Raw genomic sequence first — 26,433 nt, 5'->3', positions numbered from 1 at the left:
CAGAAAGTGCCATGTTGAAGTCTCCTACTTTTAATATATTATTATCTAAGGATGTCTTTACTTTGGTTATTAATTGATTGATATACTTGGCAGCTCCCACATTAGGGGCATAAATATTCATGATTGTCAGGTCTTCTTGTTGGATAGACCCTTTAAGTATGATATAGTGTCCCTCATCATCTCTTACTACAGTCTTTGGGATAAACTTTATCTGTATGAGGATTGCTATCCCAGCTTTCTTTTGAGGACCATTTGAATGGCAAATGGTTCTCCACCCTTTCATTTTTAGGCTGGAGGTGTCCTTACGTCTAAAATGAGTCTCTTGTAGACAGAAAATAGATGGGTCTTGCTTTTTTATCCAGTCTGAAACCCTACGTCTTTTGAGAGGATCATTTAGCCCGTTCACATTCAGAGTAACTGTTGAAAGATATGAATTTAGTGTTATCGTATTACCTATTCAGTCCCTGGTTTTGTGGATTATTTCTTTGGGCTCCCTCTTTCTTTTACAAGTCCCTCTTAATATTTCTTGCAGAGCTGGTTTTGGTGGTCACATATTTTTTCGGTTTCTGCCTATCTTGGAAGCTCTTTATCTCTCCTTGTATTCTGAATGAGAGCCTTGCTGGATAAAGTATTCTTGGCTGTGTGTTCTTCTCCTTCGGTATCCTGGATATATCATGCCAGCCCTTTCTGGCCTGCCAGATCTCTGTGGAGAGGTTTGCTATTAATCTAAGATTTCTCCTCATATAAGTTAAGAATCTCTTGTCTCTTGCTGCTTTAAGGATTTTCTCTTTATCTTTGGAATTTGTGAGTTTCACTATTAAATGTTGAGGTTTTGAATGGTTTTTATTGATTTCAGAGGGGGAACCTTTCTATCTCCTGGATCTAAATGCCTGTTTCCCTCCCCAAATTAGGGAAGTTCTCAGCTATGATTTGTTCAGATATACTTTCTGGCCCTCTCTCCCTCTCAGCGTCTTCTGGGAACCCCAATTATATGTAGATTCTTCCTTCTCAGGTTATCATTTATTTCTCTTAGCCTTTCCTCCTGGTTTCTTAATTGTTTATCTCTTTTTTCCTCAGCTTCTTTCCTTACCGTCAATTTGTCTTCTATGTCGCTCACTCTTTATTCCACCCCATTAACCCTAGCTGTTAGGATATCCCGTTTGGATTGCATCTTATTTAATTTATTTTTAATTTCGGCCTGATCTAAATTCTGCAGCAATGAAGTCTCTAGAGTCCTTTATGCTTTTTTCCAGAGCCACCGGTAGCTTTATAATTGTGCTTCTGAATTGGCTTTCTGACATAAAATTGTAATCCATAATCTGTAACTCTGTGGCAGAGAGTACTGTTTCTGATTCTTTCTTTTGTGGTGAATTCTTCCTTCTAGTCATTTTGTTCAATGCAGAGTGGCTGTATGAATGGGCTGAGTCAAGAATATTAACCACAACCTAAGTAAATTTCACCCTAGATGATTCTGATGAGGTCAGAGACCAGAAAATAAAAGAAAAAGAACAGAACAAAATAAAAGGACCACTAAAGTGAAAATTTTTAAAACAAAGTAGTAAAAAATAAAAGGCCCAAAATCTCAAAGAAGAAGAAGGGGAAAAAAAAAAAGTAAAGAGGAAAAAGAGAAAAAGAAGAAACAAAAGGAGGGGACTGGGAGATGGTGGTGGTGAAGAAGTTGTAGTGGCGAGAGAATGTAGTCTACCTGAGGGGTCCTAGAGGGTGATCCTCTTGGTTCTTAGTGTATTAAGTTCTGTATGTTAGGGAATGCCTTGGTGGCTCAGTGGTAAAGTGCCTGCCTTCAGCCCAGGGCATGATCCTGGAGTTCCAGGATCAAGTCCCACATCAGGCTTCCTGCATGGAGTCTGCTTCTATCTCTGCCTCTGTCTCTGCTTCTGTTTCTGTGTCTCTCATGAATAAATAAATAAAATCTTTTTATTTATTTATATTTTTTCCTAAAGATTTAACTTATTTATTTATTCATAACATATTTATTTATTCAGGATCACGCCCTGGGCTTGAAGAGCTTGCTAGAAGTGAAAACTTTTCTCTCTGTAGCACTCCAGCTGTTCTCTCTTTAAATCTCAGGTCAAATTCATAGGTGTTCAGGATGTTTTGAAAGTTATCTAGGTAAGTTGGTAGGACCAAGCGAGTTGAGGACTACTACTCTTCTGCCATCTTGCCCCCTTCCTTAGCTCTTAGTTTTAACTTGTTTTTCTAGTGTAGTCATTTGACAGAGATGATTAGAAATAACATCCACCAGTTAGTCACTAATTAGAATGTTTCTTTCATTTCCTATTTTTGTACTCTTTGGAGTACAGATACTAGTAAGTAGTAAAGTGTCAAACAACTAGGTGGCTATTAGGAGAAGCAAAAGGCGTTATAATTTACATAAATTGAAATTCCTCACAAATCAATATTTAATACATATTTGTGTTCAGTTTTACAGTCTGATCATTTATACAGGTTTGCTAGCATATATACATTCCTCTAGTCTCAGCTTGTTACACCATCATTTCAACAATAATTAAATGTTGATCATTTAGTATTATAAATCATAATCTCATATTATGTTGCATACTTAAAAATTCCCCATAAATGCATGCTAAGTTGTCCCAAATGGATATTTTTAATTTTTAATTTTTTTAAGATTTTAAAGTAGTATCAACACCCAATGGAAGGCTCAAACTCACAACCTCAAAATCAAGAGTCGCACACGCCTCCAACTGAGCCAGCCAGGAGCCCCTCAAAGAGATATTTTTTCTTTTCTTTTCTTTTCTTTCTTTTCTTTTCTTTTCTTTTCTTTTCTTTTCTTTTCTTTTCTTTTCTTTTCTTTTCTTTCTTTCTCCTTTCCTTTCCTTTCCCTCTGTCTCTCTGTCTCTTTTTTCTCTTTTCTTTTCTTTTCTTTTCTTTTCTTTTCTTTTCTTTTCTTTTCTCTTGTCTTGTCTTGTCTTGTCTTGTCTTGTCTTGTCTTGTCTTGTCTTGTCTGACAGAGCAGCAACTGAGCATGCAGGCAAGCCTGCATAGGGGGAAGAGCAGAGAAGGAGGGAGAGGGACAGACTCTCCAGCAGACTCCACACGGCCTGGCCCAAGACTCAGTCTCATGACCCTGAGATTTGAGATCATGACCTGAGCTAAACTAAGAGTGGAATGCTCAATGGACTGAGCCACCAAGGAGCCACTTTTCAATAAGGATGCATCATAGACTATGGATGTCCTGTGGCCTAAAGGTGGTCCTTAGAATTTGTAAGTGAAAGTAAACCCTTTGGCAGCTATGAAGGCAATAATATTGTCTCTTAACTTCCTGCTGTCTTTGATGAGTAACACCTAAGGATGTTAGCTATTTTTAGCTGAAAAATAAAAATCATGATACTGGAAAGAGATTCTTTGCAGCGATACTTTCTGACAGTTCTTAGGCTTGAAATGACAACTTTTGGGGAATATATTTTACGTTGAACATGAAAAATAAATTATTGGGTTGCCTGGCTGGCTTGTTAGGTAGAGCATATGACTCTTGATCTCAGTATTATAAATTCAACCCCCACAGTGGGTGTAGAGATTACTTAAAAATAAAATCTTTTAAAAAATTAAAAGTAAAATAAGTTCTTGTTGAAATGAATGAACTTGCCACCATTCCTACTAAAACCACTGTTAAAAAAATATGAAGACCTTTTTATTACTATTCTATTAGCACATTAAGCAATTTACTATTGCAAACAAACAAAAAACCAATTTTTAACAACGGAGAAGCTGTTGTTAACAGGTCATTCAAGGAATGCTGCTTCAGCACACGTGATATTTTCTATTCTAGCAGACCAATAATATGTGCATTATACTTGTCAGTATTTGGCCTCTGTTTTCTTTATATTTGCAAATGCCTTATATAAATAATACTGTTAGATGCAAAATGAGTTTTTAGTTCATATTTTCAGTGTGTATTAATATCATGTTAAAAGCAAAGTACTAAGAGGGGAATGCCTGGCTGCCTCAGTCAGTGGAACATGCAACCATTGGTTGGGGTCCTGAGTTTGAGCCCCATGTTGGACATAGAGCTTGCTTAAAAAAAAAAAATTTAAAAGCAAAATACTAATAGAAGAGAGATACAAAGTCCAGCTTTGGAAACTGTAAAGCTTCTATTTCAAGATCTCCAAGTTGAGTTTACTTTCTTCTCTCTTGAATTCATCTTATGATGAACCTGTTGGGGGTTGGGGAGACACACAACCTTTCTAATCACATATTTCAGTTTTAATCATGGCTCTGATTTACTAGTGGTATATTCTTAAATTACTTAAGCTCATAGGGCAGTGATTTACTCTTCTGTAAAATGAGAATAATAAAACCAGCTTCAGAGTATTGTTGTAAAAACTAAAAGAGTGTAGTTAGGGGATCCCTCGGTGGCGCAGCAGTTTAGCACCTGCCTTTGGCCCAGGGCGCGATCCTGGAGACCCGGGATCGAATCCCACGTCGGGCTCCTGGTGCATGGAGCCTGCTTCTCCCCTCTGCCTGTGTCTCTGCCTCTCTCTCTCTCTGTGTGTGACTATCATAAATAAATAATTAAAGAAAAAAAAAAAGAGTGTAGTTAAAGCTCTATCCTGGCACAGTAGATGTTAAATATGTGTTCTCTCCTCCCTCCCCCTTCACTCCTCATCAAACTCAGTTGATATCTTTGAAATGAAATGGAATAACAGTTTTATTGGTCAGTTATAAGCTTCGACATAAGCTGTTACTCTAAACCATTGTATAGGATATTTCTTTTGACTCTGAGATACTGATGAACAATGGAAAATCTTGTTATAATACAGTTATAAAGAAGGATTATGTATTTCCACATATTAGCCCATAGTAACAGTGTTTTGTTGATCAGGTTACAACAGATGAATATCGGTATACAACAAGTGCTCTCTTTGTTCCCTGTTCTCATCACAATTGCTTAATTTAATAAGAGGTAATTGATTAAACTCTGCATTGTTGTCAGGAAACTGAGGAGGGTGGCTAAAGTACAGGAGACCACACCCCCCCACACACACACCATCAAGCTTTCATGTCCTCTAACCTGTCCGCATGATTTCTGACAGAAGGACATGCGTAAATTTGCTCCCAAATAATGCAACATCTAAAAACATTTCATTGCTTAGGAAAAACTCGTGGAGAATTGGGGTTGTGTGACATCATCTCTTTCTCCGGGATTTTTATTAATCAGATAAGGAAATAGAAAACGGAGACATTGTGTTCTCGGATACTGAGCATACCACCCGACCCACCTCAGTTCTGAAAGTTACAATTCTATCTTCTCTTCAGTGTTTACCAAATGGTCTTGTCCCTACAGATGTCATTTTTATTAAAATTGATAATAACAGCAAATAGCAGCAACATTAACCAAACACTTTCTGGAGCCAGGCAGCTAACTAAGGGATTTTACGTGCATTATCTTATTATCCCGCATGGTAACAGCATTGTTATTATTTTCTCATTACATGAATGTGAAAACCAAGGGTAAGACAGCCTATGTAATTTGCATATGGTCACAGAACTAGTATGTTGCAGAATCCGATATTATTCTGAACTCCGAAGCCCATATGTTAACCATTCTACTATCGATCCTTCCTCTAATGACAAAAATGGAAGCCAGAAAGGCAGAAACTTCATGGTCTTCAGTGACTGCCATTGGCTTATACACCATGTTTTCCAAATTTATTGACCTGATATTTGAAACCTATCACAGGCCAATTCAAATTTGCCTTTGAAACCTTATTCCCTGTTGTACCCCACCAATATCAGTTTACCTCTCTGACCAGGCTTACTTTCCTTATCAAAAAATTATTTCACATTACTTATCTAAATCCAATCTGTCTTTTCCATGAATGACAGTCCTGTATGCAGATAGAATTCATACTATTACTATCCTAAAGTCACTTACGATTGCATTACTTGATAAACATAGCATATTGTATTCTAGGGTGGGGGTGGTGCCGGGAGGAGATACCAGTGTTTGAAAAGCAGTAATTTCTGGCCCATGGCTGATTCTCAGTTTATGTTTGCTTATTTCCCTTATTGACCTTTAATGATGAAGGGCACATACCTTGAAGCCAGACACATTTGTTTATGAATAGTATCAGCTCCATTTCTGATTGTAATAATTGAGTCAAATCATTCAACTTCTCCACACTTTAGTGGAGAAGCAGGAATAATTATAGTTCCTACTTCATTGACTTACTGTGAAAATTAAATTAGATTTTATGTCTAAGACACAGTAAATGCTTACTACATGTTAATTGCTATTATTATTATAAAAGATTTTTTTAGGATATATTAGTTATTTTTGTGTGTCTTTGTGTTTCTTTTAAGTAGGCTCCACACTGGGTATGGAGCAGGGGCTTGAACTCATGACCCTGAGATCAAGCCCTGACCTGAGAGTCGGATGCTTAACCCACTGAGCTACCCAGGCGCCCCTATTAGTCATTATTATAAGTAAATTGTATGTTACTATATTAAAATTTTTAATATAGTAAGCCCCCCAACTCCCATGCACATTACAAGCATTTAGCAAATGCTGTTGGGTTTTTTATTTATTTTTTATTTATTTTTATTTATTATTATTTTTTAAATTTGTATTTATTTATGATAGTCACACACAGAGAGAGAGAGAGGCAGAGACACAGGCAGAGGGAGAAGCAGGCTCCATGCACCGGGAGCCCGATGTGGGACTTGATCCCGGGTCTCCAGGATCGCGCCCTGGGCCAAAGGCAGGCGCTAAACCACTGCGCCACCCAGGGATCCCTGTTGGGTTTTTTAAATTGAGATATAATTCACATAGCATCAAATTCATCAAGTTGGTGGGGTTTTTTATTTGTTTTGCAGTTTTAAAATTCTAGTTAACAGTGTAATATTACTTTCAGGTGTACAATATAGTGCTTCAACACTTCATCCATCACCTGTGCTCATCACAAGTGCCTCCTTAATCCCCATCACCTATGTCACCTTCTACCCACACCCACCTCCCCCTGGTAACCATCTGTGTGTTCTCTAGAGTTAAGCTTCTGTTTCTGATTGGCACCTCTGTCTCTGTCTGTCTGTCTCTCTCTCTTTCTCCCTTTTTCTTCCCCTTTGTGTGGTTGCAAATGCATCAGGTTTTAACTGTAGGATTTAAGTCAAGTCCACCACTGCAAGGTGTCTGTATGTGACCTGCTGCAGGGACCTGAGAGCCTGTTGGAAGAGACTTATCCAGGCTGGAGTCACCAGCCCTGCTGGAGGAACTTGAGATAAATGAAGACGTAAATAATTTTTTGCTGTTCCCTAAAACCATTTTCTGATCTTGGTTAAAGAGAGAGAGAGAGAGAGAAAGAGAGAGAGAGAGAGACTCTAAAACATCCTGTGCAATGGTTTGATTTCGTTGTTAGTACAACTTTTTTAAAATTTAAAGAAATGTTTTAAAGCATTATTTGAATGCTTTAAAAACTAAGGTGAAGTTATTCGTAAATACAGTTCAGTTGTGCATGCTGCTCAAAATGAGACAAGATGAAGCATTGCTCCTATTTTTAGATATGTCTGAAATCATCCTCAGCAAATATCAGTGAACGCTTACAAGCACTAGAAGCACTTATTTTTGTTTAGGTAAAATTTAAGTGAATGTGTTGTGTTAAAAAACAATACTCAACCGAGTAAATTTTAAAGATCTTATTGGCTTTATCCAATGATTTATGACTTGAGCAGCATCCATTCTAGCAGATAGGAAGGAGCTCTGAGGAGTTGTACAAAAGAAAAGACTTTCATAGACAGAAGGGAGCAGGAACAAAGAAAGTTATAGTCGACAAAAAAGCAGATTCATGATTTTAAAGGGGTCTGTTGGGCAAGTTACCCAAGTAGTGCTGATTGGGCAATTTCTGAGTGCCTGGTTTAAGATTCCATTTCTAGGAATGGAATCTGGAATGCAACTGTAATGAAGTCTCTGTTTGGTGACATGGGGCTTTACATAAGTGACTCCATTTGGGGCTTGTTTTCTTGTTTTTAACAGTTGGCTGTGGATTTTACAGTTACAAATGAGGTAAAAAGCTGATGGTTAGAGAGTTGCAGACTCTCACAGTCTGGGCTCTACCTCACCCACATTCTTTGTATTGAGATTCGAATGAGGAAGTAAGATACCCAGTATAGCTAGTAGGCAAGTATTTAGGCCCCACTGGTTTTTCTTTTCTTTAACGCTGGGCATTTTCTCCCCCTTAAGAATCTGTGTTTTCTGAGGTTTTGAATTTGCCTAGCCATTGCTAGGAGAGATAGGAAAGATAATGAGCTGAATGGCTGGAATTTGACACAAGAATAATGGTTTTTCTTTATTTACCTTTGCATGATTTTTAAAGAAAGCTAGGATTTAGCTTATTTATCTTTTACTTTTTGTTCTTTTCCCTTTGTAAAAGCGCAGTGTGTGTTACTGGACCATTCTGAAATCCAAAATACTCTCAAAAGCTTTCTTCTATTGATACTTCTATGACTTCTCATTCTTCTTTACTCTTTTGTTCTCACTTGAGTTTTATAAGGTACACTCCTAAGTGTGAAACCTACTTGGAATATTGGGGTTTTGTGATTAAGAAAGTACTTGTAGAATTTTGCTTTCTTACAGTGGTTTATGCCAATACCATGAATATTTTGTGGAGATCTTTTAGAACTGTGTACATTCATGTACACTTCATGAATGTTTATGTTGAATGATTTAGCAACAATTAGACAAGCGCCGCTGGGGAGGGAAGAAGAACATCTGTAGGGTTCCACCTGTGCATGTGGAGTGTATAGAAGACCCTCTGCCCTTTTTTTTTTTAATTTTTATTTACTTATGATAGTCACACAGAGAGAGAGAGGCAGAGACACAGGCAGAGACACAGGCAGAGGGAGAAGCAGGCTCCATGCACCGGGAGCCTGACGTGGGATTCGATCCCGGGTCTCCAGGATCGCGCCCTGGGCCAAAGGCAGGCGCTAAACCACTGCGCCACCCAGGGATCCCTCTAAAAACACCCTCTGCCCTTGATAACACATTTCTGCCATGGTGCTTTTCTCCTGCTTTCCATCTTATCCTGATTGTATGGCTGTTGTAATGAGAATGTTCAACGAGTAGAGCTGAAGGCCTGGGAAAAAGGTCTTTACAGCCACTCTGTGGCTCTTTTTAAAGACATGCAATCTATTTTTTAACATATTTGCTCCTCTCATTTGAATTCTACTATCATAAAGCTACTTTGCTTTGCTGCATTTAGGGAGAACACAGAAATTAGAAAATGTTCACCTCTTATTCAGGCTTTTCTTGACTTGTTTTGGCTGTACCTAAATTTGGACACATGAGAATAGATGTTCTCCGACGGTCACGAATGGTTCATTAGATTCGTACTCACTCAGGATGACCCAGGTATGGTTTTTGTTTAAAAGGAATAATCCTAGAAGAATGATTGTTGGAGCAAAATCAGCTACCAGAGTAAAATCTGTCAATGTAAGATGTTAAAACAGCACTTAAAAATCATTAAAGATATATATGTTTAAAGATTTTATTTATTCATTTGAGAGAGAAAGAAGAAGAGAACATAAGAATAAGAGGGAGAGAGAGAAGTAGACTCCCCGCTGAGCAGGGAGCCCGATGTGGGGCTCCACCCCAGGACTGGGAGATCATGACCTGAACCAAAGGCAGATGCTCAACTGACTGAGCCACCCAGATGCCCCTCACTAAAGATAGTTTGGTCTCTAAAATTTTTCTTATTTTATTGAGATCTGGAGAGGCTTTTTTTTTTTTTTTTTAAGATTATTTATTTATTTATTCATGAGACAGAGAGAGAAAGAGAGAGAGAGGCAGGGGGAGAAGCAGGCTCCACACAGGGAGCCTGATGTGGGACCGGATCCCGGGTCTCCGGGATCAGGCCCTGGGCTGCAGTCGGCGCTAAACTGCTGAGCCACCCGGGCTGCCCCGGAGAGGCTTTTAAAAATTATTTTGTAGCCAGTATGACCTCTAAATTGAAAGACTGTGAAGAATAACTAATAAAAAGTATCACAGCTGTCATTGAATCCTCTTCATAGGCAAAAGAGTTGACGTGAGAGAATCCAAAGTAGGGTACAAGGTAGACTGCATCGGTGGGGACACATTACAGCAAGCCGGGGAAGAGGGTCTTTCTTAACCTCTGGGATTAATGTTACCCTTTGTTTTTTATCCTGATAGAGATTAAAAAGGTTTCCACCTTCACATCCCCCAATAAGCCTATTTAATGAAGGGAAATTGGATACTTAGCTTTGGACTATTTCTGAGCGCACGTGAAAACCTCTGATCTAGTCCATCCCTCTCAATTTACATGACCATGAGGAAATTGAAACCTAAGGAGGTTGAATGACTTGCCCTGGGACAGACAGCCAGCTAGTTCCTGCTTGAACTGGCGACTGCCTATTGGTTACCACTGACGCCTTGTTTGCTGCTGCCGGTTGGATATACAGTCCTCTCCTGGTAAATTTTAGCAGCAAATGCTGCTGCTGCACCCCTTGGTCTCAGGTAATTCCCCACCCCCACGCCTTTTTATGGTGTTGCTGCATGGTGGGAAGTAGAGGACTGCAGACGCAGGTGGAAACAATCCTGGGAGATCCGTGGGATCAGTTCATGGGGGAAAAGGCAAAAAGGATCTTGCAAGGGAGTGGAGGGTTGTTGGTAAATAGGACTATAACGTGCCTGATTCCTGAAGTTTGGGGAGGGCATGGTAGCTGCTACTTCTGAGACTGGAGACAATGTCTTAAAAGGCCAGTTCAAAGACAGGTTTTTAAATAGATCATGGGTTTTCAAAAAGCATGTTATTTTGTTGGGACCACAAGTATACATTTAATTGCAAGAGAAAATAAACCTTGGAATTTTTCCTGCCCGGGCTCAAAGTCATATATGGAGGACCATTTTAACGGTGACAAAAATGAAAGGTGCAAGTCTAACTTAGGGAGCCCTTGCTCTAGAATATGCATGCATTGTGGCTTTGGTAGAGGACCTCTTCGATTTATGTTATTCATAATTCGAGTGGCTGTGGCTAATTAGAACAGTCTTTTGAAGGTAATAAATCAGAAGCTTTAAAAATTACCTAATTATTTACCTGAGAACCTGTGTGGAATTCTAAAAGGATTGAATCATGTAAAGTCGGTAGCTTCTGTTTATGTAATTTTAAAAGTATCTTCACAGCCTTTGATTGTTTCTAACAACGTTTTGTACTCTTAGAGCCCTGATGCCTAAATATTTTATGAGTTTAATACACCGCAGTTTAGCTATTTGATAATGTTTTTCTGGTCCTTTTTTTTTTTCTTGCATTATGAGTATTCTTAACCAAGAAGATTACCCCTTGTTACACTGAATTGCTCTCCGGGGTGCATAGGCAACTGCTCCAATGTGGTTTGTACTTCTTGTTTGCCCCTGGGCAGTTGCCAGCAGGGAGTAAGGCATTATGGGAAGTAGTTTCTTTACCTTCCACAACAGGTGTCTTTGTCAGTACACCTTATTCAGGTATCATTGTGGAAGCACTGAGTCACAGTAGCAAAGAAAAATATGAAAGCAAGAGGAATTGCTTTCACATCTAGAGAATGGTGCCGCAAGATAAGCCTGAAACCTTCTGGTGCTAGTGAATGCATGAAGAGGTTCACAGTATCTTTTACAGTACTTCTGAAAAGATAAAAAGGAATTTAAAAGGTATGAACTGCCTGGATGCTTTATGAAACCTTTTCTTTTGATGATCATTTAATTTTTACCGGGTTAGTCAGCGTTACGATAAATACACTGGGAACTTTTTAACCAAAATAAAGCTTAAAGACAAAACCGCATTGTAGAAAAAAAAATTAAGTAGAAATACTTTACTGGCCCCGACAAGGGTTAAGCACAGTTTGAAGCTGTTTTAATCTTAAAGATTTATTGAAAGTATTGCATTTTCTGTCAAAATAAGCCTATTAGACATTGCTTGTTTCCTAGCAATAAGGTGTTTTTTTCCTTCCGTGTTGTGTTTAATCTAGAATGCTATAGCAATTGCAAAACTCTCCTAATCATATTTAAATGGAAGAAGGTGCTATTTAAGTAATCATGTTAATTTAAGTGAAGATACTTCAGGAAAATAAGGGAAAATAGACACCATGAATCTCATTCTAAGTTTTGTCTTCTGAAAAGCAAACAATTAAACAACCTAACAATACTATTGATAATTAGGGCTAAAAATTCTGACCAGTATCTCTATTTGATTATAAACAAACATTGCCAAATTGATTTCTAATTCTAACAAATCATATTTCTCGTGGTACTGCAATGTCATAATCTATAAAAAGCAGAGAAGATAATAGCTTAATTAGAAATTTTGGAAAAACAACTTTCAGAGGAGCTTCATTTGTTCTCCCCTTTTTTATTTGCTTAATACTTTTTCCATGGAATTAGCATACATTATATTTCCTGGCAATTAGGCAACCTTGTAATGATAATTATGGGGCAGCTTTCAAATTTTTCACCAGGGCATATTGAGATTCATTTATGGTTTCCAACTACAAAACACTTCTGGTGGCTAAGATACCAGTTCATGGCTAATACCATACCAGTTCATCTGCTAATATGGGTAATTAAACCTCTAAGCTTAAAAAAAAAAAGGAGAACTTTTATCTATGGGAGAAAAACCAGAAGTTTAGAAATGAGACCTTTGTGTTGCTTTCTGAGTAACTACAAAAAACAAAGTCCCCCAAATCAAGAATTTTATTTAAAAAAAATTTTGTCTGTTTTTAGTCGGAGAAGGGGAAATGATAAATAATTGATATTGCAGATATTGCACTGTTTCATTTTTTATATTTTGGTACTTTTTTTTAACAGAAAAAATCAGAGGTGAAAAAGAATCTCTTTTTTTTTCATACTTCAGGAGATAATTTTTAACTTCAGCAAGAATTCTCTAAGTTCTGAAAAACTAAAGGTTGCCATCTATCTCTTTTCCATGAATGTGAAAAAAATAAGCCGTAAGAAAATCCACTTCTCCAAGAAGAAGAATCTTGATATAAATAATACTGAAGTAAGAAGATAAAACTATAGAAGTTTCTAATTACCAAGAACATAACCTAAATCAGCTTGGGGACTTTTGTTCTGTTTTTGCTATAGGATATTTCCAGTTAGAAAACTTTCATTTATTTCTCTTTTGTGAAGCTTAAAGAAGATTTCCCCAAACTGAACTTTCCAGCTGCTGTGTTAAGAATGCAGAAGGTGTTTATAGTATATACTTCCTCCACAGATAAGAGACCTCCCTTAGTTTTCTACTGGGGGGTGAATTGCCAGACAAGCCTGTGATAGCAGCTGCTTTTTTTTTTCCTTCTGGATTTTTGATACTCCGCCCCCTCAAACTCAGGTGGGTGTGGGCATTGGCACTGAGCTGCAGTAGGATTTTTCCTTGGATAGTCTGGTCTGGAGCCGGGGTAGCAGCTGAGCTGTGGAAAGGCCAGCTGGCAAGATGATGGAAGAAATCTCCATTATGGTGGCCTACGACGCCCATGTTTTCAGCCAGCTGCACGATGAAGACTTCCTCACTAGTCTGGTGGCCATCAGCAAGCCTAGGTCTATGGTAGGTGGTGCCTCGCACACTACTCTGGGGCTGTTTTTTCTTTTCGGATGTGACAGCTGGACTCCTCTAGCAACTGAGAAAAACTTCCTGATAGTTAAAATAGAAGTATTGCTTTTGGCTTTGTGTTCAGGCTACAAGATGTCTATAGGTTTTTAATGATTTATTTACATCACTAAACACTATTATATGTGAGTAGTGCATTTTGGAGGGTTTTAGGAGCAAAACGTAGGTTAATACTTTGAATATGTAGTGAGGGTAAGAGGAGTGTTATAGTGGCAGATAGCAGTTTGTCCCATGTGCTTGTCTTAATGTATGTATATGATTATTAGGTGAAGGTTACCTACATTTAAACACATACGATTCCATCTTTTTGAAGCAGAACATTTTTTTTTTTTTAACCAGTGGGTGATAGCTTCAGCACTGAGAATCGAACTATCTAAAAGTCAGATAACTCAATGTTTACAGTATTACTAGGAACTATTATGAAAATAACTTCTAGTATAATTCCCATATGGATTTAATGTTTTTTAACCATTCTCCATGTGCATGTCCTTACATAATAGAAAAATGAAGTTCTTGCAAAATGTTTGTTGTTTCTTTTCTGTAGATGTCATTCTTATAATGGCTATCGAGTTTAAGATAGCAGTGAGCCATACTTTTTAAACTAACTCTCCTAACCATTGCCATAGTAACCTCTTACTCATTATATTTGATAGTACTCATGGTAAGCAGTAGAATGAAAGACTATATCATAAAAGTTATCTTGCTAATATGAAACGCTGATTCTCTATTTTAAGGCCTAAAAACCTTAAAAACATACTATGGCAATTTCGTCAATAAATTACAATGAACAACATAAAGGGGATTTCATGATTGATTTCAAAAGACTTAAGGACTATATTAACTAAATGTAGTCTATTGCCATTGCTTAGATGCTGATCTGAACAAACTATAAAAAACATCTATAAGATAATGACCACTAATTAGATATTTAATGCTGCTAAGAGGATTATTCATTTTTATGCAATAGTGATATTATAATTATGTTAAAAATGATTATTTATAGATATATATTAAGATAATTAATGAAATGTCTGCAAAGATTCAAAAATATTTGTGATTCACTAGAGGGGTTGGTGGTGTGGATGAAGCTAGATGACTATATGTTGATAATTGTTGAAATTGAGATATGAGTACATAGGGATTCATTATACCTCACTTTTGTAGGTTTTTGGGTTTGTTTTTTTTTTTTAGGTAAACTCCATGTCCAACATATGTTCTTGAACTCATGACCCTGAGAAGTCACATACTCTACTGACTGAGCCAGCCAGGCACCTCTGTAGGTGTTTTATAGATGCAGTTTAAAAGAGTCAGCTGGTCCAAAAAAATAATAAAAGCCAAATAAATATAATATACTTCTATAAGTGTTCATTAATGCAGAAACATCTAGCCTTTTGCCTTCTTATCCTATTTAATATGTATATATGTCATATTTTTTCTATTTTTATAATTATATGTATTACATGGATATTATTACCAACCCTTAGTTAACTACAATATTTTACTGTCAGGATAGTCCATCAGTTATTGTGGATAATCCTTTAATTCATTTTAGCCATTAGTTTCACTATATTCTGACATGAAAATTTATCCAAGGAATTCATAATTTTATTTCTTTTTGATAGTCCTGTCAAGATCCTCTTAAGGGATCTGAGCTGAGTCTTCAAACACTTGAAGGAATTTTCCAGGCTGAAGGGGAGAAGAAACAATAGATATAAAGGGGCATGATATAGAGGACATAGGAAACTGAGGAGGTAGGCAATGACCGAGTCATAGGGAACATCTTACACTCATCAAGTGTAGGACATTGTGTGGTGTGCATGTGTGGTCACATGCACTTGTACAGGAGACATGAAGACAGAGGAAATGAATCCATGAATTAATATTAATGTGCTTATCAGGAAATACTTCCATTTGTATATTATATGAACATTGAATATGTTGATATATGTTGTGTCTTTTTTTTTTTTTTTTTTTTTTTATGTTGTGTCTTGATACAACTTCAGCTCCCCCAAAGCACACTTCTCCTAACCCTGGAGCAAGTTTGATATGAAATTTGGTCACCAATATGGAAAGTCTCAGATGTATGATAAAGATACAAAATATTGTTCTGTATACGAAACGTTTAAATAATATAGATGTTGGGGTGTTGAATTTGATTATACAACTTTCTGAAGATAGTTTTCTTTATATGAAATTTTAAAAGAATTGACTGGTACAGTTTTTTGAAGATGATACTTGGTTTGGTTCATGTGGAAAAGTTATCCTAAATTTGTGCTAAGATGAAATATTTATCATTTGCTTTTTATTCCATGTTAAATTTTTTGCTGTGTCTGAGATGAACCCTTTAAATTGTATGAAAGAGATAAATACTCATATTTTCTACCATATAAAATAAATTACTTCTCAGTCTGATTTATTACTGCACTGTGAAGCAAATTACATTCTTGCTAACATATAAAATCCTTTGGGTTTAGGTCGATTATTACAAAAGGTATTTAGAAGCTTTCTTGGTGCAGGGTTAATTAAATATCTTTCAGTAACTGGGCTTTGTTTCATAATGGAAGGTATCTTGATTCCTCAAATGGTAAAAACCCCGTTAGGAACAGTAGTTTTGTTGTGGACATTGAATCTTTTCTTGTTCCCGTGGCTTTCTGACATTTCTGGTGGAGACACATGGTAAAAAAAATACAAGCCCCATTTATGCACCTAGGACTAAAAGAAAATTTAACTAAACAATACTTTGGTTGCTACATGTGATGTATTCAATTTTTTTTGTTTTGTTTATAGGCTGGTTATGTTCCACTAAATTGATTTCAGAAATGTCTCATGCCACACTTTGAAAAATACAGCTATATCCTATTGATCCTTTGAATAATAATGCAATAAAATCACAAATCCCTTTATACAGGTCCCTTTAGGCAATCATGGCAAGAAAAAAGGGTAGGGAAGCCAAACATAACTCCTCTTATGTTCCAGATCTCTTTCTTTTTCATTCTCTCTCTCTCTCTCTCTTCCCCCTCTCCCTACACCCAAGAAATTAATTACCTAGAGCTTTTGACTCTTGATATCAGGCTCTTGAGTTCAAATCCCATATTGGATGTAGAGATTACTTAAAAGAAATCACTTAGGCCAGTATTGTATTTACTAAGGCAAACTAAACAAAAGCTTAGAGTCACCACTAGCAAAACTCTTATAAGAACTTTTTAATTACAGCATAAATAAGTTGGTGTGAAAGGTGAAAATCCAGCAGAGTCAGAATGGCTCCAGAAACATGTAGGAAGGTGCCTCACTGAACACAGTATTCTGGCTTTCCTTTAAATCTAACAGATTACCTTTTCTTTGGTTGTTCACCAGCTGAAATTAACTGGCTTGCATTTTGAGACAAAGTTCTATCCCCCTGCCCCAACAAAATATGTATCTTTAAATCTGGCCTGAGGTGCTCACACAAGGAGTAATAAACAAGTGAAAGAAGCAGTCTCTGAAGTTGTCCTGAGTCATGGCCTTCTGTGTCAGAGAGGAATGGCCAGCATTCCTCTCTACCTCCTCCACCATTTCCAGTTATTTCTATAGCTGACTAGTATAAATAAAGGGAAAAGATCACATCTGTTACATTTATTATGCATTCCAAAGGAAGCCTTGAATATGTATTTAAATTTAAAATGTATGATTTAAACAGCTAACAAGCCTAATAACCAATGCATAATCACTGTCAAGCTTGAATATCTCAGGTTAAATGTTAATTTATATTCTGCTGAATTATTTCAATTCTTTAATCTATAAAGTGGTTACAGAGGGAACATTGTGTTCTGACGTATGTTAGGGCAGCATGTAACATTATGAACATTTTTGGGTTAAATATAAATAAATATAGAATATAAATAAATATTATTAATAGAATATCCCTTCCTTCAGTGACCTCACAGACAAGTAAAAGAAACAAATGTTTATGGCAGTGATACTTGGCTGTGATAGGGTAGATCAAGGTGGAGATAATTACCACTGATTGAGCAGTGTAGAAGAAGCCTTCCAAAGGGGGTGATTTTGAAGGCTGACCAGGTGCTTGCCAACTAGTACAGGAGGGTAGGACCTTTCTGAGCAGGGGGAGCAGCTTGTGCAACGGCCAAGACGTTAACTGCTTTGGGGGCTTTTTAAGTTATAGTGTCCGGTTCAAGCCTTACATCTGCTACTTATTGGTGTAAGTTACCTACATTCTCTAAATTTCAGTTTCCTCATCTGAAAAATGAGGGACATAGTAGTACTATCTCATTAGATTGCTATAAGGATTAAATGAGAGCATTTGTACAGTACTTAGCACAGCGAATGCCCTTACTAATTGTCTCTCTTCTAACAAGGAAAGAGCTATTCAAACTGGAGAACGCATAAAGGAAGGAGTGGGTCGAGTAGATAAGGCACCATAGTGATGTGGAAGAAGGAGGGAGGTTGACAAAAGGAGAACATGGGCTCATTGAGTTACCCTGGTGAATCACTTTCTTGATCAGGGAATCACTATCAGGATATCTGTCCTATAGGAAACTTGGAAGCTTTTTGCCCTGAAGATGGTACGGAGGGTCTTAGGTTTGAGCCTCAGGAAGGTGGGAAGGTAATGGAGAATCAATAGGAAGGATTTATATGGCCAAAATATCTGCTGAGTAAATATATCAATTGTTGTAGCAATAATCTGGAAGTAATGAACTGACAGGGGCTACATTGCCCATGGAAAAATTTTTAATGGACATTGTAACAGTGCAGGTGAAAAGTTGTAAGTATCTGGTCTTAGACACTTGACAATGGCAGTGTGATAAATTAGTCCACGCATGTTGGTTAATTCTTGCAATAGATAGATACAATAATACTGCATAGGAAGAAGCAGCAGCTGATTTATATGAGAAAAGTAAATTATTGAGATAAATTGAAAATTACTATAAGCTTCCCACCTTATATAATTTGAACGATTATTGTGACAACTTGAATCGGAAAGTTAGATATCAAGAAGTAATGGAGGGGCACCTGGGTGGCTCAGTGGGTTGGGCATCTGACTCTTAATTTCAGCTTGGGTGGTAATCTCAGTGTTGTGGGATCAACCCCTGCATGGGGCTCCTTGCTCAGCAGGGACTCTGCTTGAGATTCTCTCCCTCTGCCCCTCCCACGGCATGCAAGTTCTGTGTCTCTCAAAATAAAAATATATCTTTTTTTTTTTTTTTAAAGAATGTAATGAAGAAAAGGTAGCCTGGCTTTACCATGTTCCACATCTAGAAATTCTAGGTCCCATATCATAAAGACTTGATGTTCAATGGCTAGAACACTGTTCATTAACAAAAGCTGTTTACCCAGGCTAACACATGTATAGGCCTTATTGCCACTAGATATTTGTTCTTTACTTACAGAAACCAAAATAGCAGCACTGTGCCAGCAAAGGAAGGGAGCTCTTTCAGGGAGCTACAGTTTATCAGTTCTATCAGTGGGAGATGAGCATTCTGAATTTACTTCCTCCTTATTGGGTTGGCACACTGATGTAATCTAGCATGCCAAATTAGAAAAAAAAAATTCAGAGCAATTCCATGTGCTAGAGATGGGGGAAACAATGAAATCAATAGTTATTTCTAAATCTTCACTGGATACACATTTCATATATTGATTAGAATAAAACATAAGACTAATTGATATGTCCATATTTTTAAAAAAATGTTATTATCTGAACATTTTTTATTATTAATTTTTATTTAACATGTACACATTCTGGCAGTATTCCATCAATTTCGGTTTAGTATCAGAAGCCAAATCTTCCCTCATTTGGTTGATTAGTTCTGATAATGAGTTAAGGTTCTTAGAGTTGCAAGTCATACAATCTTGAGCTATCTTAAACAAGAAAGGGAACTTACCATAGAGACATCAGGGTGTGTCCCTTTAAACACCAGGGCAGAAGTTCAGCCAGGCAGCAGGGCTGGTACTGCACTGATGCTGGCAAGCGTTCTTCCTGTCTCTTGCCATCTAATTAACTTCTCTCTTGGCCTCTTCTTTATTTATCTCTCTTTACCCAAGTTTTCTGCTTCTTCATTCCTGAGGAATATGGCTGCCATATAGCATCCAGATTTACAGTTCTGTCATGTGCAGAGGGTTAAGTTGCTTCCCCTAAATCACGACTCCAGATTCCTCAGGAAGAATCTGGCTGAGTAGTGTCAGGTGAGGTGACATAGTATAGAGTAGAGCCTATAGGCAGGGGCTCAGGAGACAAACTGTCTGGGTCAGATCCCACCTCACCTCCAGCTAGCTCAATGACTTTTGGCAGATTACTTGACCTCTCGGAGCTTCATTTTTTTCATCTGTAAAAATGCAGCCATATTAGAAGCATCTTACCGGATTTTGTAAGAATTAAATCAGTTAATGCAAGTAAGGCATTTAAACACATAGCAAGAAGCATAGGAGTATTAGTTGGTATTATTCCAAACTGATTTCTCTTTATAAAAATCTTGAAATAAAATGAGAATAACTTTAAGCTGACTTTATGAAGAAATTCATCATCCAAAAATTATTTAGATTGTTTTCCTAATAAGTATGACATCATTGAACCGGCTTCTGTAACAATAGTTAGAACTTTTCTTTATTTAATCCTGTTTTAGATTTTAGAAATCATCTTTCTATACTTGATACTGGGAGTGATATTGATTTGTAAGTCATTTCAAAATATTTTGGGGGGTAAGAGGTTATAGAAACAGTTGGTATAAAACGTATAGCACATCCAATTTTTTCTTTCTGCTTTTAAATCCTAACTTACCCACAGTGGTTGAAAAAAATCTTATCCTAGGTTTTTGTTTTGTTTTAGCATCCATTTTTGTATTCAATTTACTAATGAAAAATATTCATTGATCTACTTTGTGCTATGCTATATTTAGCCCTGGGAGTGAGGTGTAAACATGAAAGACATGTCAATTTTTTTTTTAAAGATTTTATTTATTTATTCATGAGGGGCACAGACATAGGCAGAGGGAGAAGCAGGCTCCCTGCAGGGAGCCCCCAGGCATCCCGAAAGACATATCAATTGTGAATCTTATCCTCTTTTGGGACGAAGTCAGATAGAAATATTAGCTAGTGATACTACTTATCACCTAGTGATAAGTATTATGCAGAGACTTAAAATGGAGTTACATCATCAAAAGGGATTAATTGGAAGCTTTCTTTTGGGCAACCAGTGGGAGCCTCAGTGGTATCAGTTGAGAGCTGAATGACATCCATGGGAAAAATCAGAAAAAGAATAGCTCAGGCAGAGGAAAAAGCTCTGAAAGGTCCCAGAGTGGTAACAACAAATTGATATATTAGCAAAACAGGAGGGTCAGTGTGGGGTCATAATGTGGAGTAAGCGCCAGGAGCAGACAGTGGTAAGAAATGTGTCAGGAAGAAGTTGGGAACCAGGTTATGATGTAGGGCTTTCTAAACCAGAAGGAGGAGTTCAGACTTTATTCTTTATTTGATGTCCTTGTGTTTTAAAAACCTAATGGATCGTATTTTAGAATGGTTAACAGAAATTTAAACCAATGATTAGATTATTGGAGAAGCTAGTATTCTATCAAAAACTCACCACAGTGCTCAAACTCAATATGAAATGAAATTGTAACATTCAAACTCAATGCCAGGACTACAAGCTGGCTTATAAAAAGGATTTGCAACCAAACAAAGCAAAAATAACACTGGAACCCAGATCATTGTAATGCCCACAATAGGATTTCTGGCAGGCTGAAATACTGAAGAAGCCCTTTTACCTGACATAGTCAGGACTGTAGTTGGTTAATAGAAAAAGTTGGCTTAGGGCATGAAGCATTAAAATAAAAGTACATACTAACTTTAAACATTTATTTAGACATTTATTTATGGATGGTTAGGGTTTGGCTGGTACAGTTGACTGTAGGTGAGTTTACTTAGCTTCAGGACCCTGATGTGGTTAGATCTGTTCCATACCTCCCATTCTTTTGTAATATTCATATATTACATATATTCATTATCAATTTTCTTTACAGGAACCTTAATGCCCTTTCTTAGAATAGGAATTCTGAAATACATAATACTTTCTAGTTTGTTTCCTTAAGAGGGCAGCAAATTAAATATAAACTTATGAAGCAATCTAATGCAAACTTTGCAGTGTTTTTTTTTTAAGATTTTATTTATTCATGTAAAAAAAATTCAGAGCTATTCCATGTGCTAGAGATGGGGAAAACAATGAAATCAATAGTTATTTCTAAGTCTTCATTGGATATACATTTCAAATATTCATTCATGAGAGACAGAGAGAGAGGCAGAGACGTAGGGAGCCTGATGTAGGACCCCAGGATCATGCCCTGAGCCAAAGGCAGATACTCAGCCACTGAGCCACCCAGGTACCCCCAAGTTTTTGCTTTTGTTTTTGTTTTAAAAAAAACTTTTTACATATTTGATATTAGCATTATAATGATTTAATGTGACTATGACTTTTCTATTTCACCATTCAGCTTTTGGAAAGTCTTTCCAAATTGCTCAAATTAGTTTTTATAAGAACAGCAATTCAGTTTTTTTTTTTTTTTTTTTCCACATCCATCTTATTTTGAACATAAACATTTTGGGAACAAATGCAATTAACTTGTTTTTAAGAATAAACTATGTTGTGGCCTAGTCACCACGAGAGGTAAACATGCCCAGGGTACCCAATTTCTTCATAGAGGGACTAGAGAATGGTATTAGTTAATCAGGCAAAGGTTTTATTTTTATTTTTAAAAGATTTTATTTATTTATTCATGAGAGACAGAGAGAGAGGCAGAGACACAGACAGAGGGAGAAGCAGGCTCCATGCAGGAAGCCCGATGTGGGACTCGATCCAGGGACTCCGGGATCACACCCTGGGCTGAAGGCAGGCACTCAACCACTGAGCCACTCAGGCATCCCAGGCAAAGTTTTTATTTTTTTTATTTTTTTTATTTATTTTTATTTTTATTTTTATTTTTATTTTTATTTATTTATTTATTTTTTCCAGGCAAAGTTTTTAAAGAGCATTCTTACCATACTTAGTCAGATATTGCTGCGCAACAACCAACCATAAATCTTGTGGCAAATAACAGTAAGCATTTATTTTTGTCTTATGAGTCTTTGGATAGCTAGGGTTTGGCTGATCTTGGCTGGTACAGTTGACTATAGCTGAGTTTACTTAGCTTCAGGACCCTGATGTGGTTAGATCTGTTCCATACTTCCCGTTCTTTTGTAATCAGTAGGCTATCTGGAATGTGTCCTTCTCAGGACAAGAGTTTAGAAATTCCCAGAAGGATCAATGGAAACATTAGATGCCTCTTAAAGACCTGGTCTCAGAGCTAGCATGTTCCATTGGCCAAAGCAAATCAGAAAGTCACTACCAACATGGTGAATCAGGAAAGTATACATCACCAAGGAGGTTCGAGGAGGGGGAAGTGACTATTTGCTGAACAGTCACCTACCGCATATGTAATAATTGACCTTTCATGTGATCATCATGGTTAGGTTAGCTGTCTAAAATATGTAAATACTGTGTTCCTCAATAACCTATATTGTTTATATTTATACAAACTGTATACCCACAGATTTGTCATCAGAAAATGACATATACTCAAAAAATATAATAAAACTTGACTATAAATTTGAATTCACCAAATACTCTATTATACTTTTTCATTTTAATTGGAACTTTAAAGTGAATTGGCATTCTTCTTTCCCATCTATCCCAAAGGTTATTAAAAACAGAAATTTCTTCTCCAGTAACATGCTATGTATGGTATGCCAACTTTGTTATTCCAACCTGAACCATGTTGATAGCCCAGGGATTTTTTTTTTAAAGATTTGTATTTATTTATTCATGAGAGACACAGAAAGAGAGGCACAGACAGAGGCAGAGGGAGAAGCAGGCTCCATGCAGGGAGCCTAACGTGGGATTCCATCCTGGATCTCTAGGATCACACCCTGGGCCGAAGGCGGCACTAAACGGCTGAGCCACCTGGGCTACCTGGCCCAGGGATTTTTAACAATTCGGGGGTTATGGACTCTTGGCAGTTTGATTGAATGCATGGGACCCTTATCAGATAACTATTTTTAAATGCATAAAATAAAATTACACAATTATAAATACCAACTATACACAATATAAAAACAAATTATATTGAAATATAGTTATCAAAACAGAAAAATCATATTTAAAAATTGAGATATAATTGACTTGTAGACATTAGTTTCAGATGTACAACATGATTTCACATATGTATACATTGCAAAATGATCACAATAAGTCTAGCTAACATTCAGCACCACACATTACGATTTTTTCTTTGATGAGAAATTTTTTTTTGTCATCACTTTCTTTTAAATTGAAGGATGAAAGTTGCTCACGTTTCAGAGATTAACAGGCCTCATGCAGATGGTTAAAACCATACTTCTCTTTCTTGTTTAACCATCTCCTAGTTTCTTTTTTTTTTTTTTAATTTTTTTTTTTAAGATTTATTTGTTCATGATAGACACAGAGAGAGAGAGAGAGGGGGCAGAGACACAGGAGGAGGGATAAGCAGGCCCATGCCGGGAGCCCAACATGGGACTCGATCCCGGGACTCCAGGATCGCGCCCTGGGCCAAAGGCAGACTTGCAAAACCGCTGTGCCACCCAGGGATCCCCATCTCCTAGTTTCAAGTAATGTCTACAAGTTCTTCAGAACCATTTGAAATTGATCCTTTGAGGACATCCACTCCACAGCTACCTAACAAAGGTCTTGACCACATGCACTGCTGGGCAGTATTTTCCTGGATGTCATCAGCAGCAAAGAGATCTATAAAATCATTTTTAAAAGGCTTCATGGCCTGCCTTTTCATTGGCTGCCAAGTTCATCAGGAGCCAGGTGCTGCCTCCTGTCTCATCTGGGTCCATGTAGGGCCTAGCACCCTTGAGAAATCTGGTGTCCACCTCCACTTCATCTCCCCTACAGTGCTTCAGGCATTCTTGGTCCTGTGAAAAGAATTTTTAAGATCTACTCTCAGCAACTTTCGAATACACGATAGAATATTATTTTTTATTGACCTGTAGTTGCCATACAACATTATGTTAATTTCAGGTGTATAGCCTAGTGATTTAAGGCTATATGCATTGTAAAGTGATTACCACGATAAATCTGGCTACCATCTGTCCTCATACAAATTTGTTACAATATTATTAACCATATTCCCTATGCTGTACATTTGCATCCCCATGCCCTAGAAGTTTATATCTTTTAGTCCCCTTTGCCTATTTTACCCACCCACACCCACTACCACGGCAATGTAGTATTATTAATTATAGTCATCATATCATACATTTCATACTCAGGACCTTTATAGCTGGAAGTTTGTACCTTTTGAGCACCTTCACCCATTTTGCCCATCCTCGACTCTCCAAAATCAGATTTATGATAGAGTACTATGTGCTTCTTTTTTTTTTTTTTTTTTTTTTATTTATGATAGTCACAGAGAGAGAGTGAGAGAGAGGCAGAGACACAGGCAGAGGGAGAAGCAGGCTCCATGCACCGGCAGCCCGACGTGGGATTCGATCCCGGGTCTCCAGGATCGCGCCCTGGGCCAAAGGCAGGCGCCAAACTGCTGCGCCACACAGGGATCCCTGTGCTTCTTTATTAATACATTAAATAACAAGATATGGTATCAAGTAGAATAACTACCATAATTAGTGATAAATATAAATAATATTTTGAGGTATATGCAATAACTGTAATGTGAATGAAAATGTCTAATATCTATAGCTGATAGTTTCAAAGGTTCAGGAAAATAAAGATATTTTCTCCATCAAGCTCAAGAACATTGAACTCTCTCTACAGTCTCCTAACTTAACATTTATATTCTCTGAGACACAAAAGTTTTAGGTAACTTTCCTTTCATTATGCCTGGCTAGGAGAAATCTTGGCCATTCCTAGCATTCTGTCTTCTCCTTGAAGATATAGAAAAATACTTGAAAAACTTGTATGATTATTTGATTAATCTTTTACTCATAACATCCATGAGAGCAGGGCTGTGTCTATTTCTGTTTACCGTTGTATCACCAGCCCAGCATTGTGCCTGGTGCATTGTTCTCTCTGTACATATTTAATTGATGGTATTGGGAGAAAATGAAGCACCACATAAGTATAATCATTGGTCTACAGTAGATGATGTTTGTGGCAGTTGAATATATTCATAAGTATCTGTACACATAAGACAGTAATTTAATTTTTTAAAATTTTTTATCCTGGGGTGCCAGGGTGGCTCATTTAAGCATAGGACTCTTGATTTTGGCTCAGGTCGTAATCTCAAGGATGTGAGATCAAGCCCCATGTCTGGTTCAAGCACTGGGCATGGAGCCTGCTTGAGATTCTCTCCCTCTCCCTCCACCCCTCCCCTCCCCTCCCAGCCTTTTTTTTTTTTTTATCCTTAGACCTTTATAGTAAATTCTTATAAAACTGATTATAGAATCAGTGTAGAGTCTAGCTAAGTACTTAATTATTACTTCCTAATTGTTAAAAAGTGCAGTGCTTGTTTCTGTTACATCTTATTCAGTGGTTCATTTAACATGCATATCTCATAGGTGCATAGCACTGTGTTAACCTCTGAGAGATCTTCAAAGAGATGGCAAATAGTTGAAGAGACAGCCATGTAAATAGTTTCTATGGGCCAGGGATAAGAGTGCTATTAGAGAAGTAAGAGATGCCTGCCTCTGTATCTGTGACACTCTGCACTCTGGGCACCCTGAGATACTTTATCTGCTTTTTGAGTTGTACATTGAGGTTCATTTTCCCTGCAGGTTGTTTTTACTT

General features: G+C 37.2%; 1 protein-coding gene across 16 annotated transcripts in view; it reads left to right on the top strand.

Annotated features, from left to right (window-relative positions):
* RABGAP1L (RAB GTPase activating protein 1 like) overlaps window positions 1–26,433 on the top strand; it is a 729,489-nt gene that overhangs the window by 619,818 nt on the left and 83,238 nt on the right. The window contains exons 1-2 of one of the 16 annotated variants that reach the window (XM_025430251.3): window positions 10,351–10,507; window positions 12,827–13,562. The exons of 12 other annotated variants lie outside the window; for them this stretch is intronic. In XM_025430251.3, coding sequence (XP_025286036.1) covers window positions 13,452–13,562 — 111 coding nt within the window. In that variant the 5' untranslated portion in view covers window positions 10,351–10,507; window positions 12,827–13,451. Of the gene's footprint in view, window positions 1–10,350; window positions 10,508–11,470; window positions 11,675–12,826; window positions 13,563–26,433 lie in introns of those variants that run through there. 3 more of the 16 variants (XM_025430248.3, XM_035718835.2, XM_035718834.2) reach the window with 3 other exon arrangements.

This window comes from Canis lupus, chromosome 7, assembly GCF_003254725.2.
Source record: "Canis lupus dingo isolate Sandy chromosome 7, ASM325472v2, whole genome shotgun sequence".
Lineage (NCBI taxonomy): Eukaryota > Metazoa > Chordata > Mammalia > Carnivora > Canidae > Canis > Canis lupus.
The sequence above is the reverse complement of the archived record's forward strand: the minus strand, read 5'-3'. Positions and strand labels throughout refer to the sequence as shown.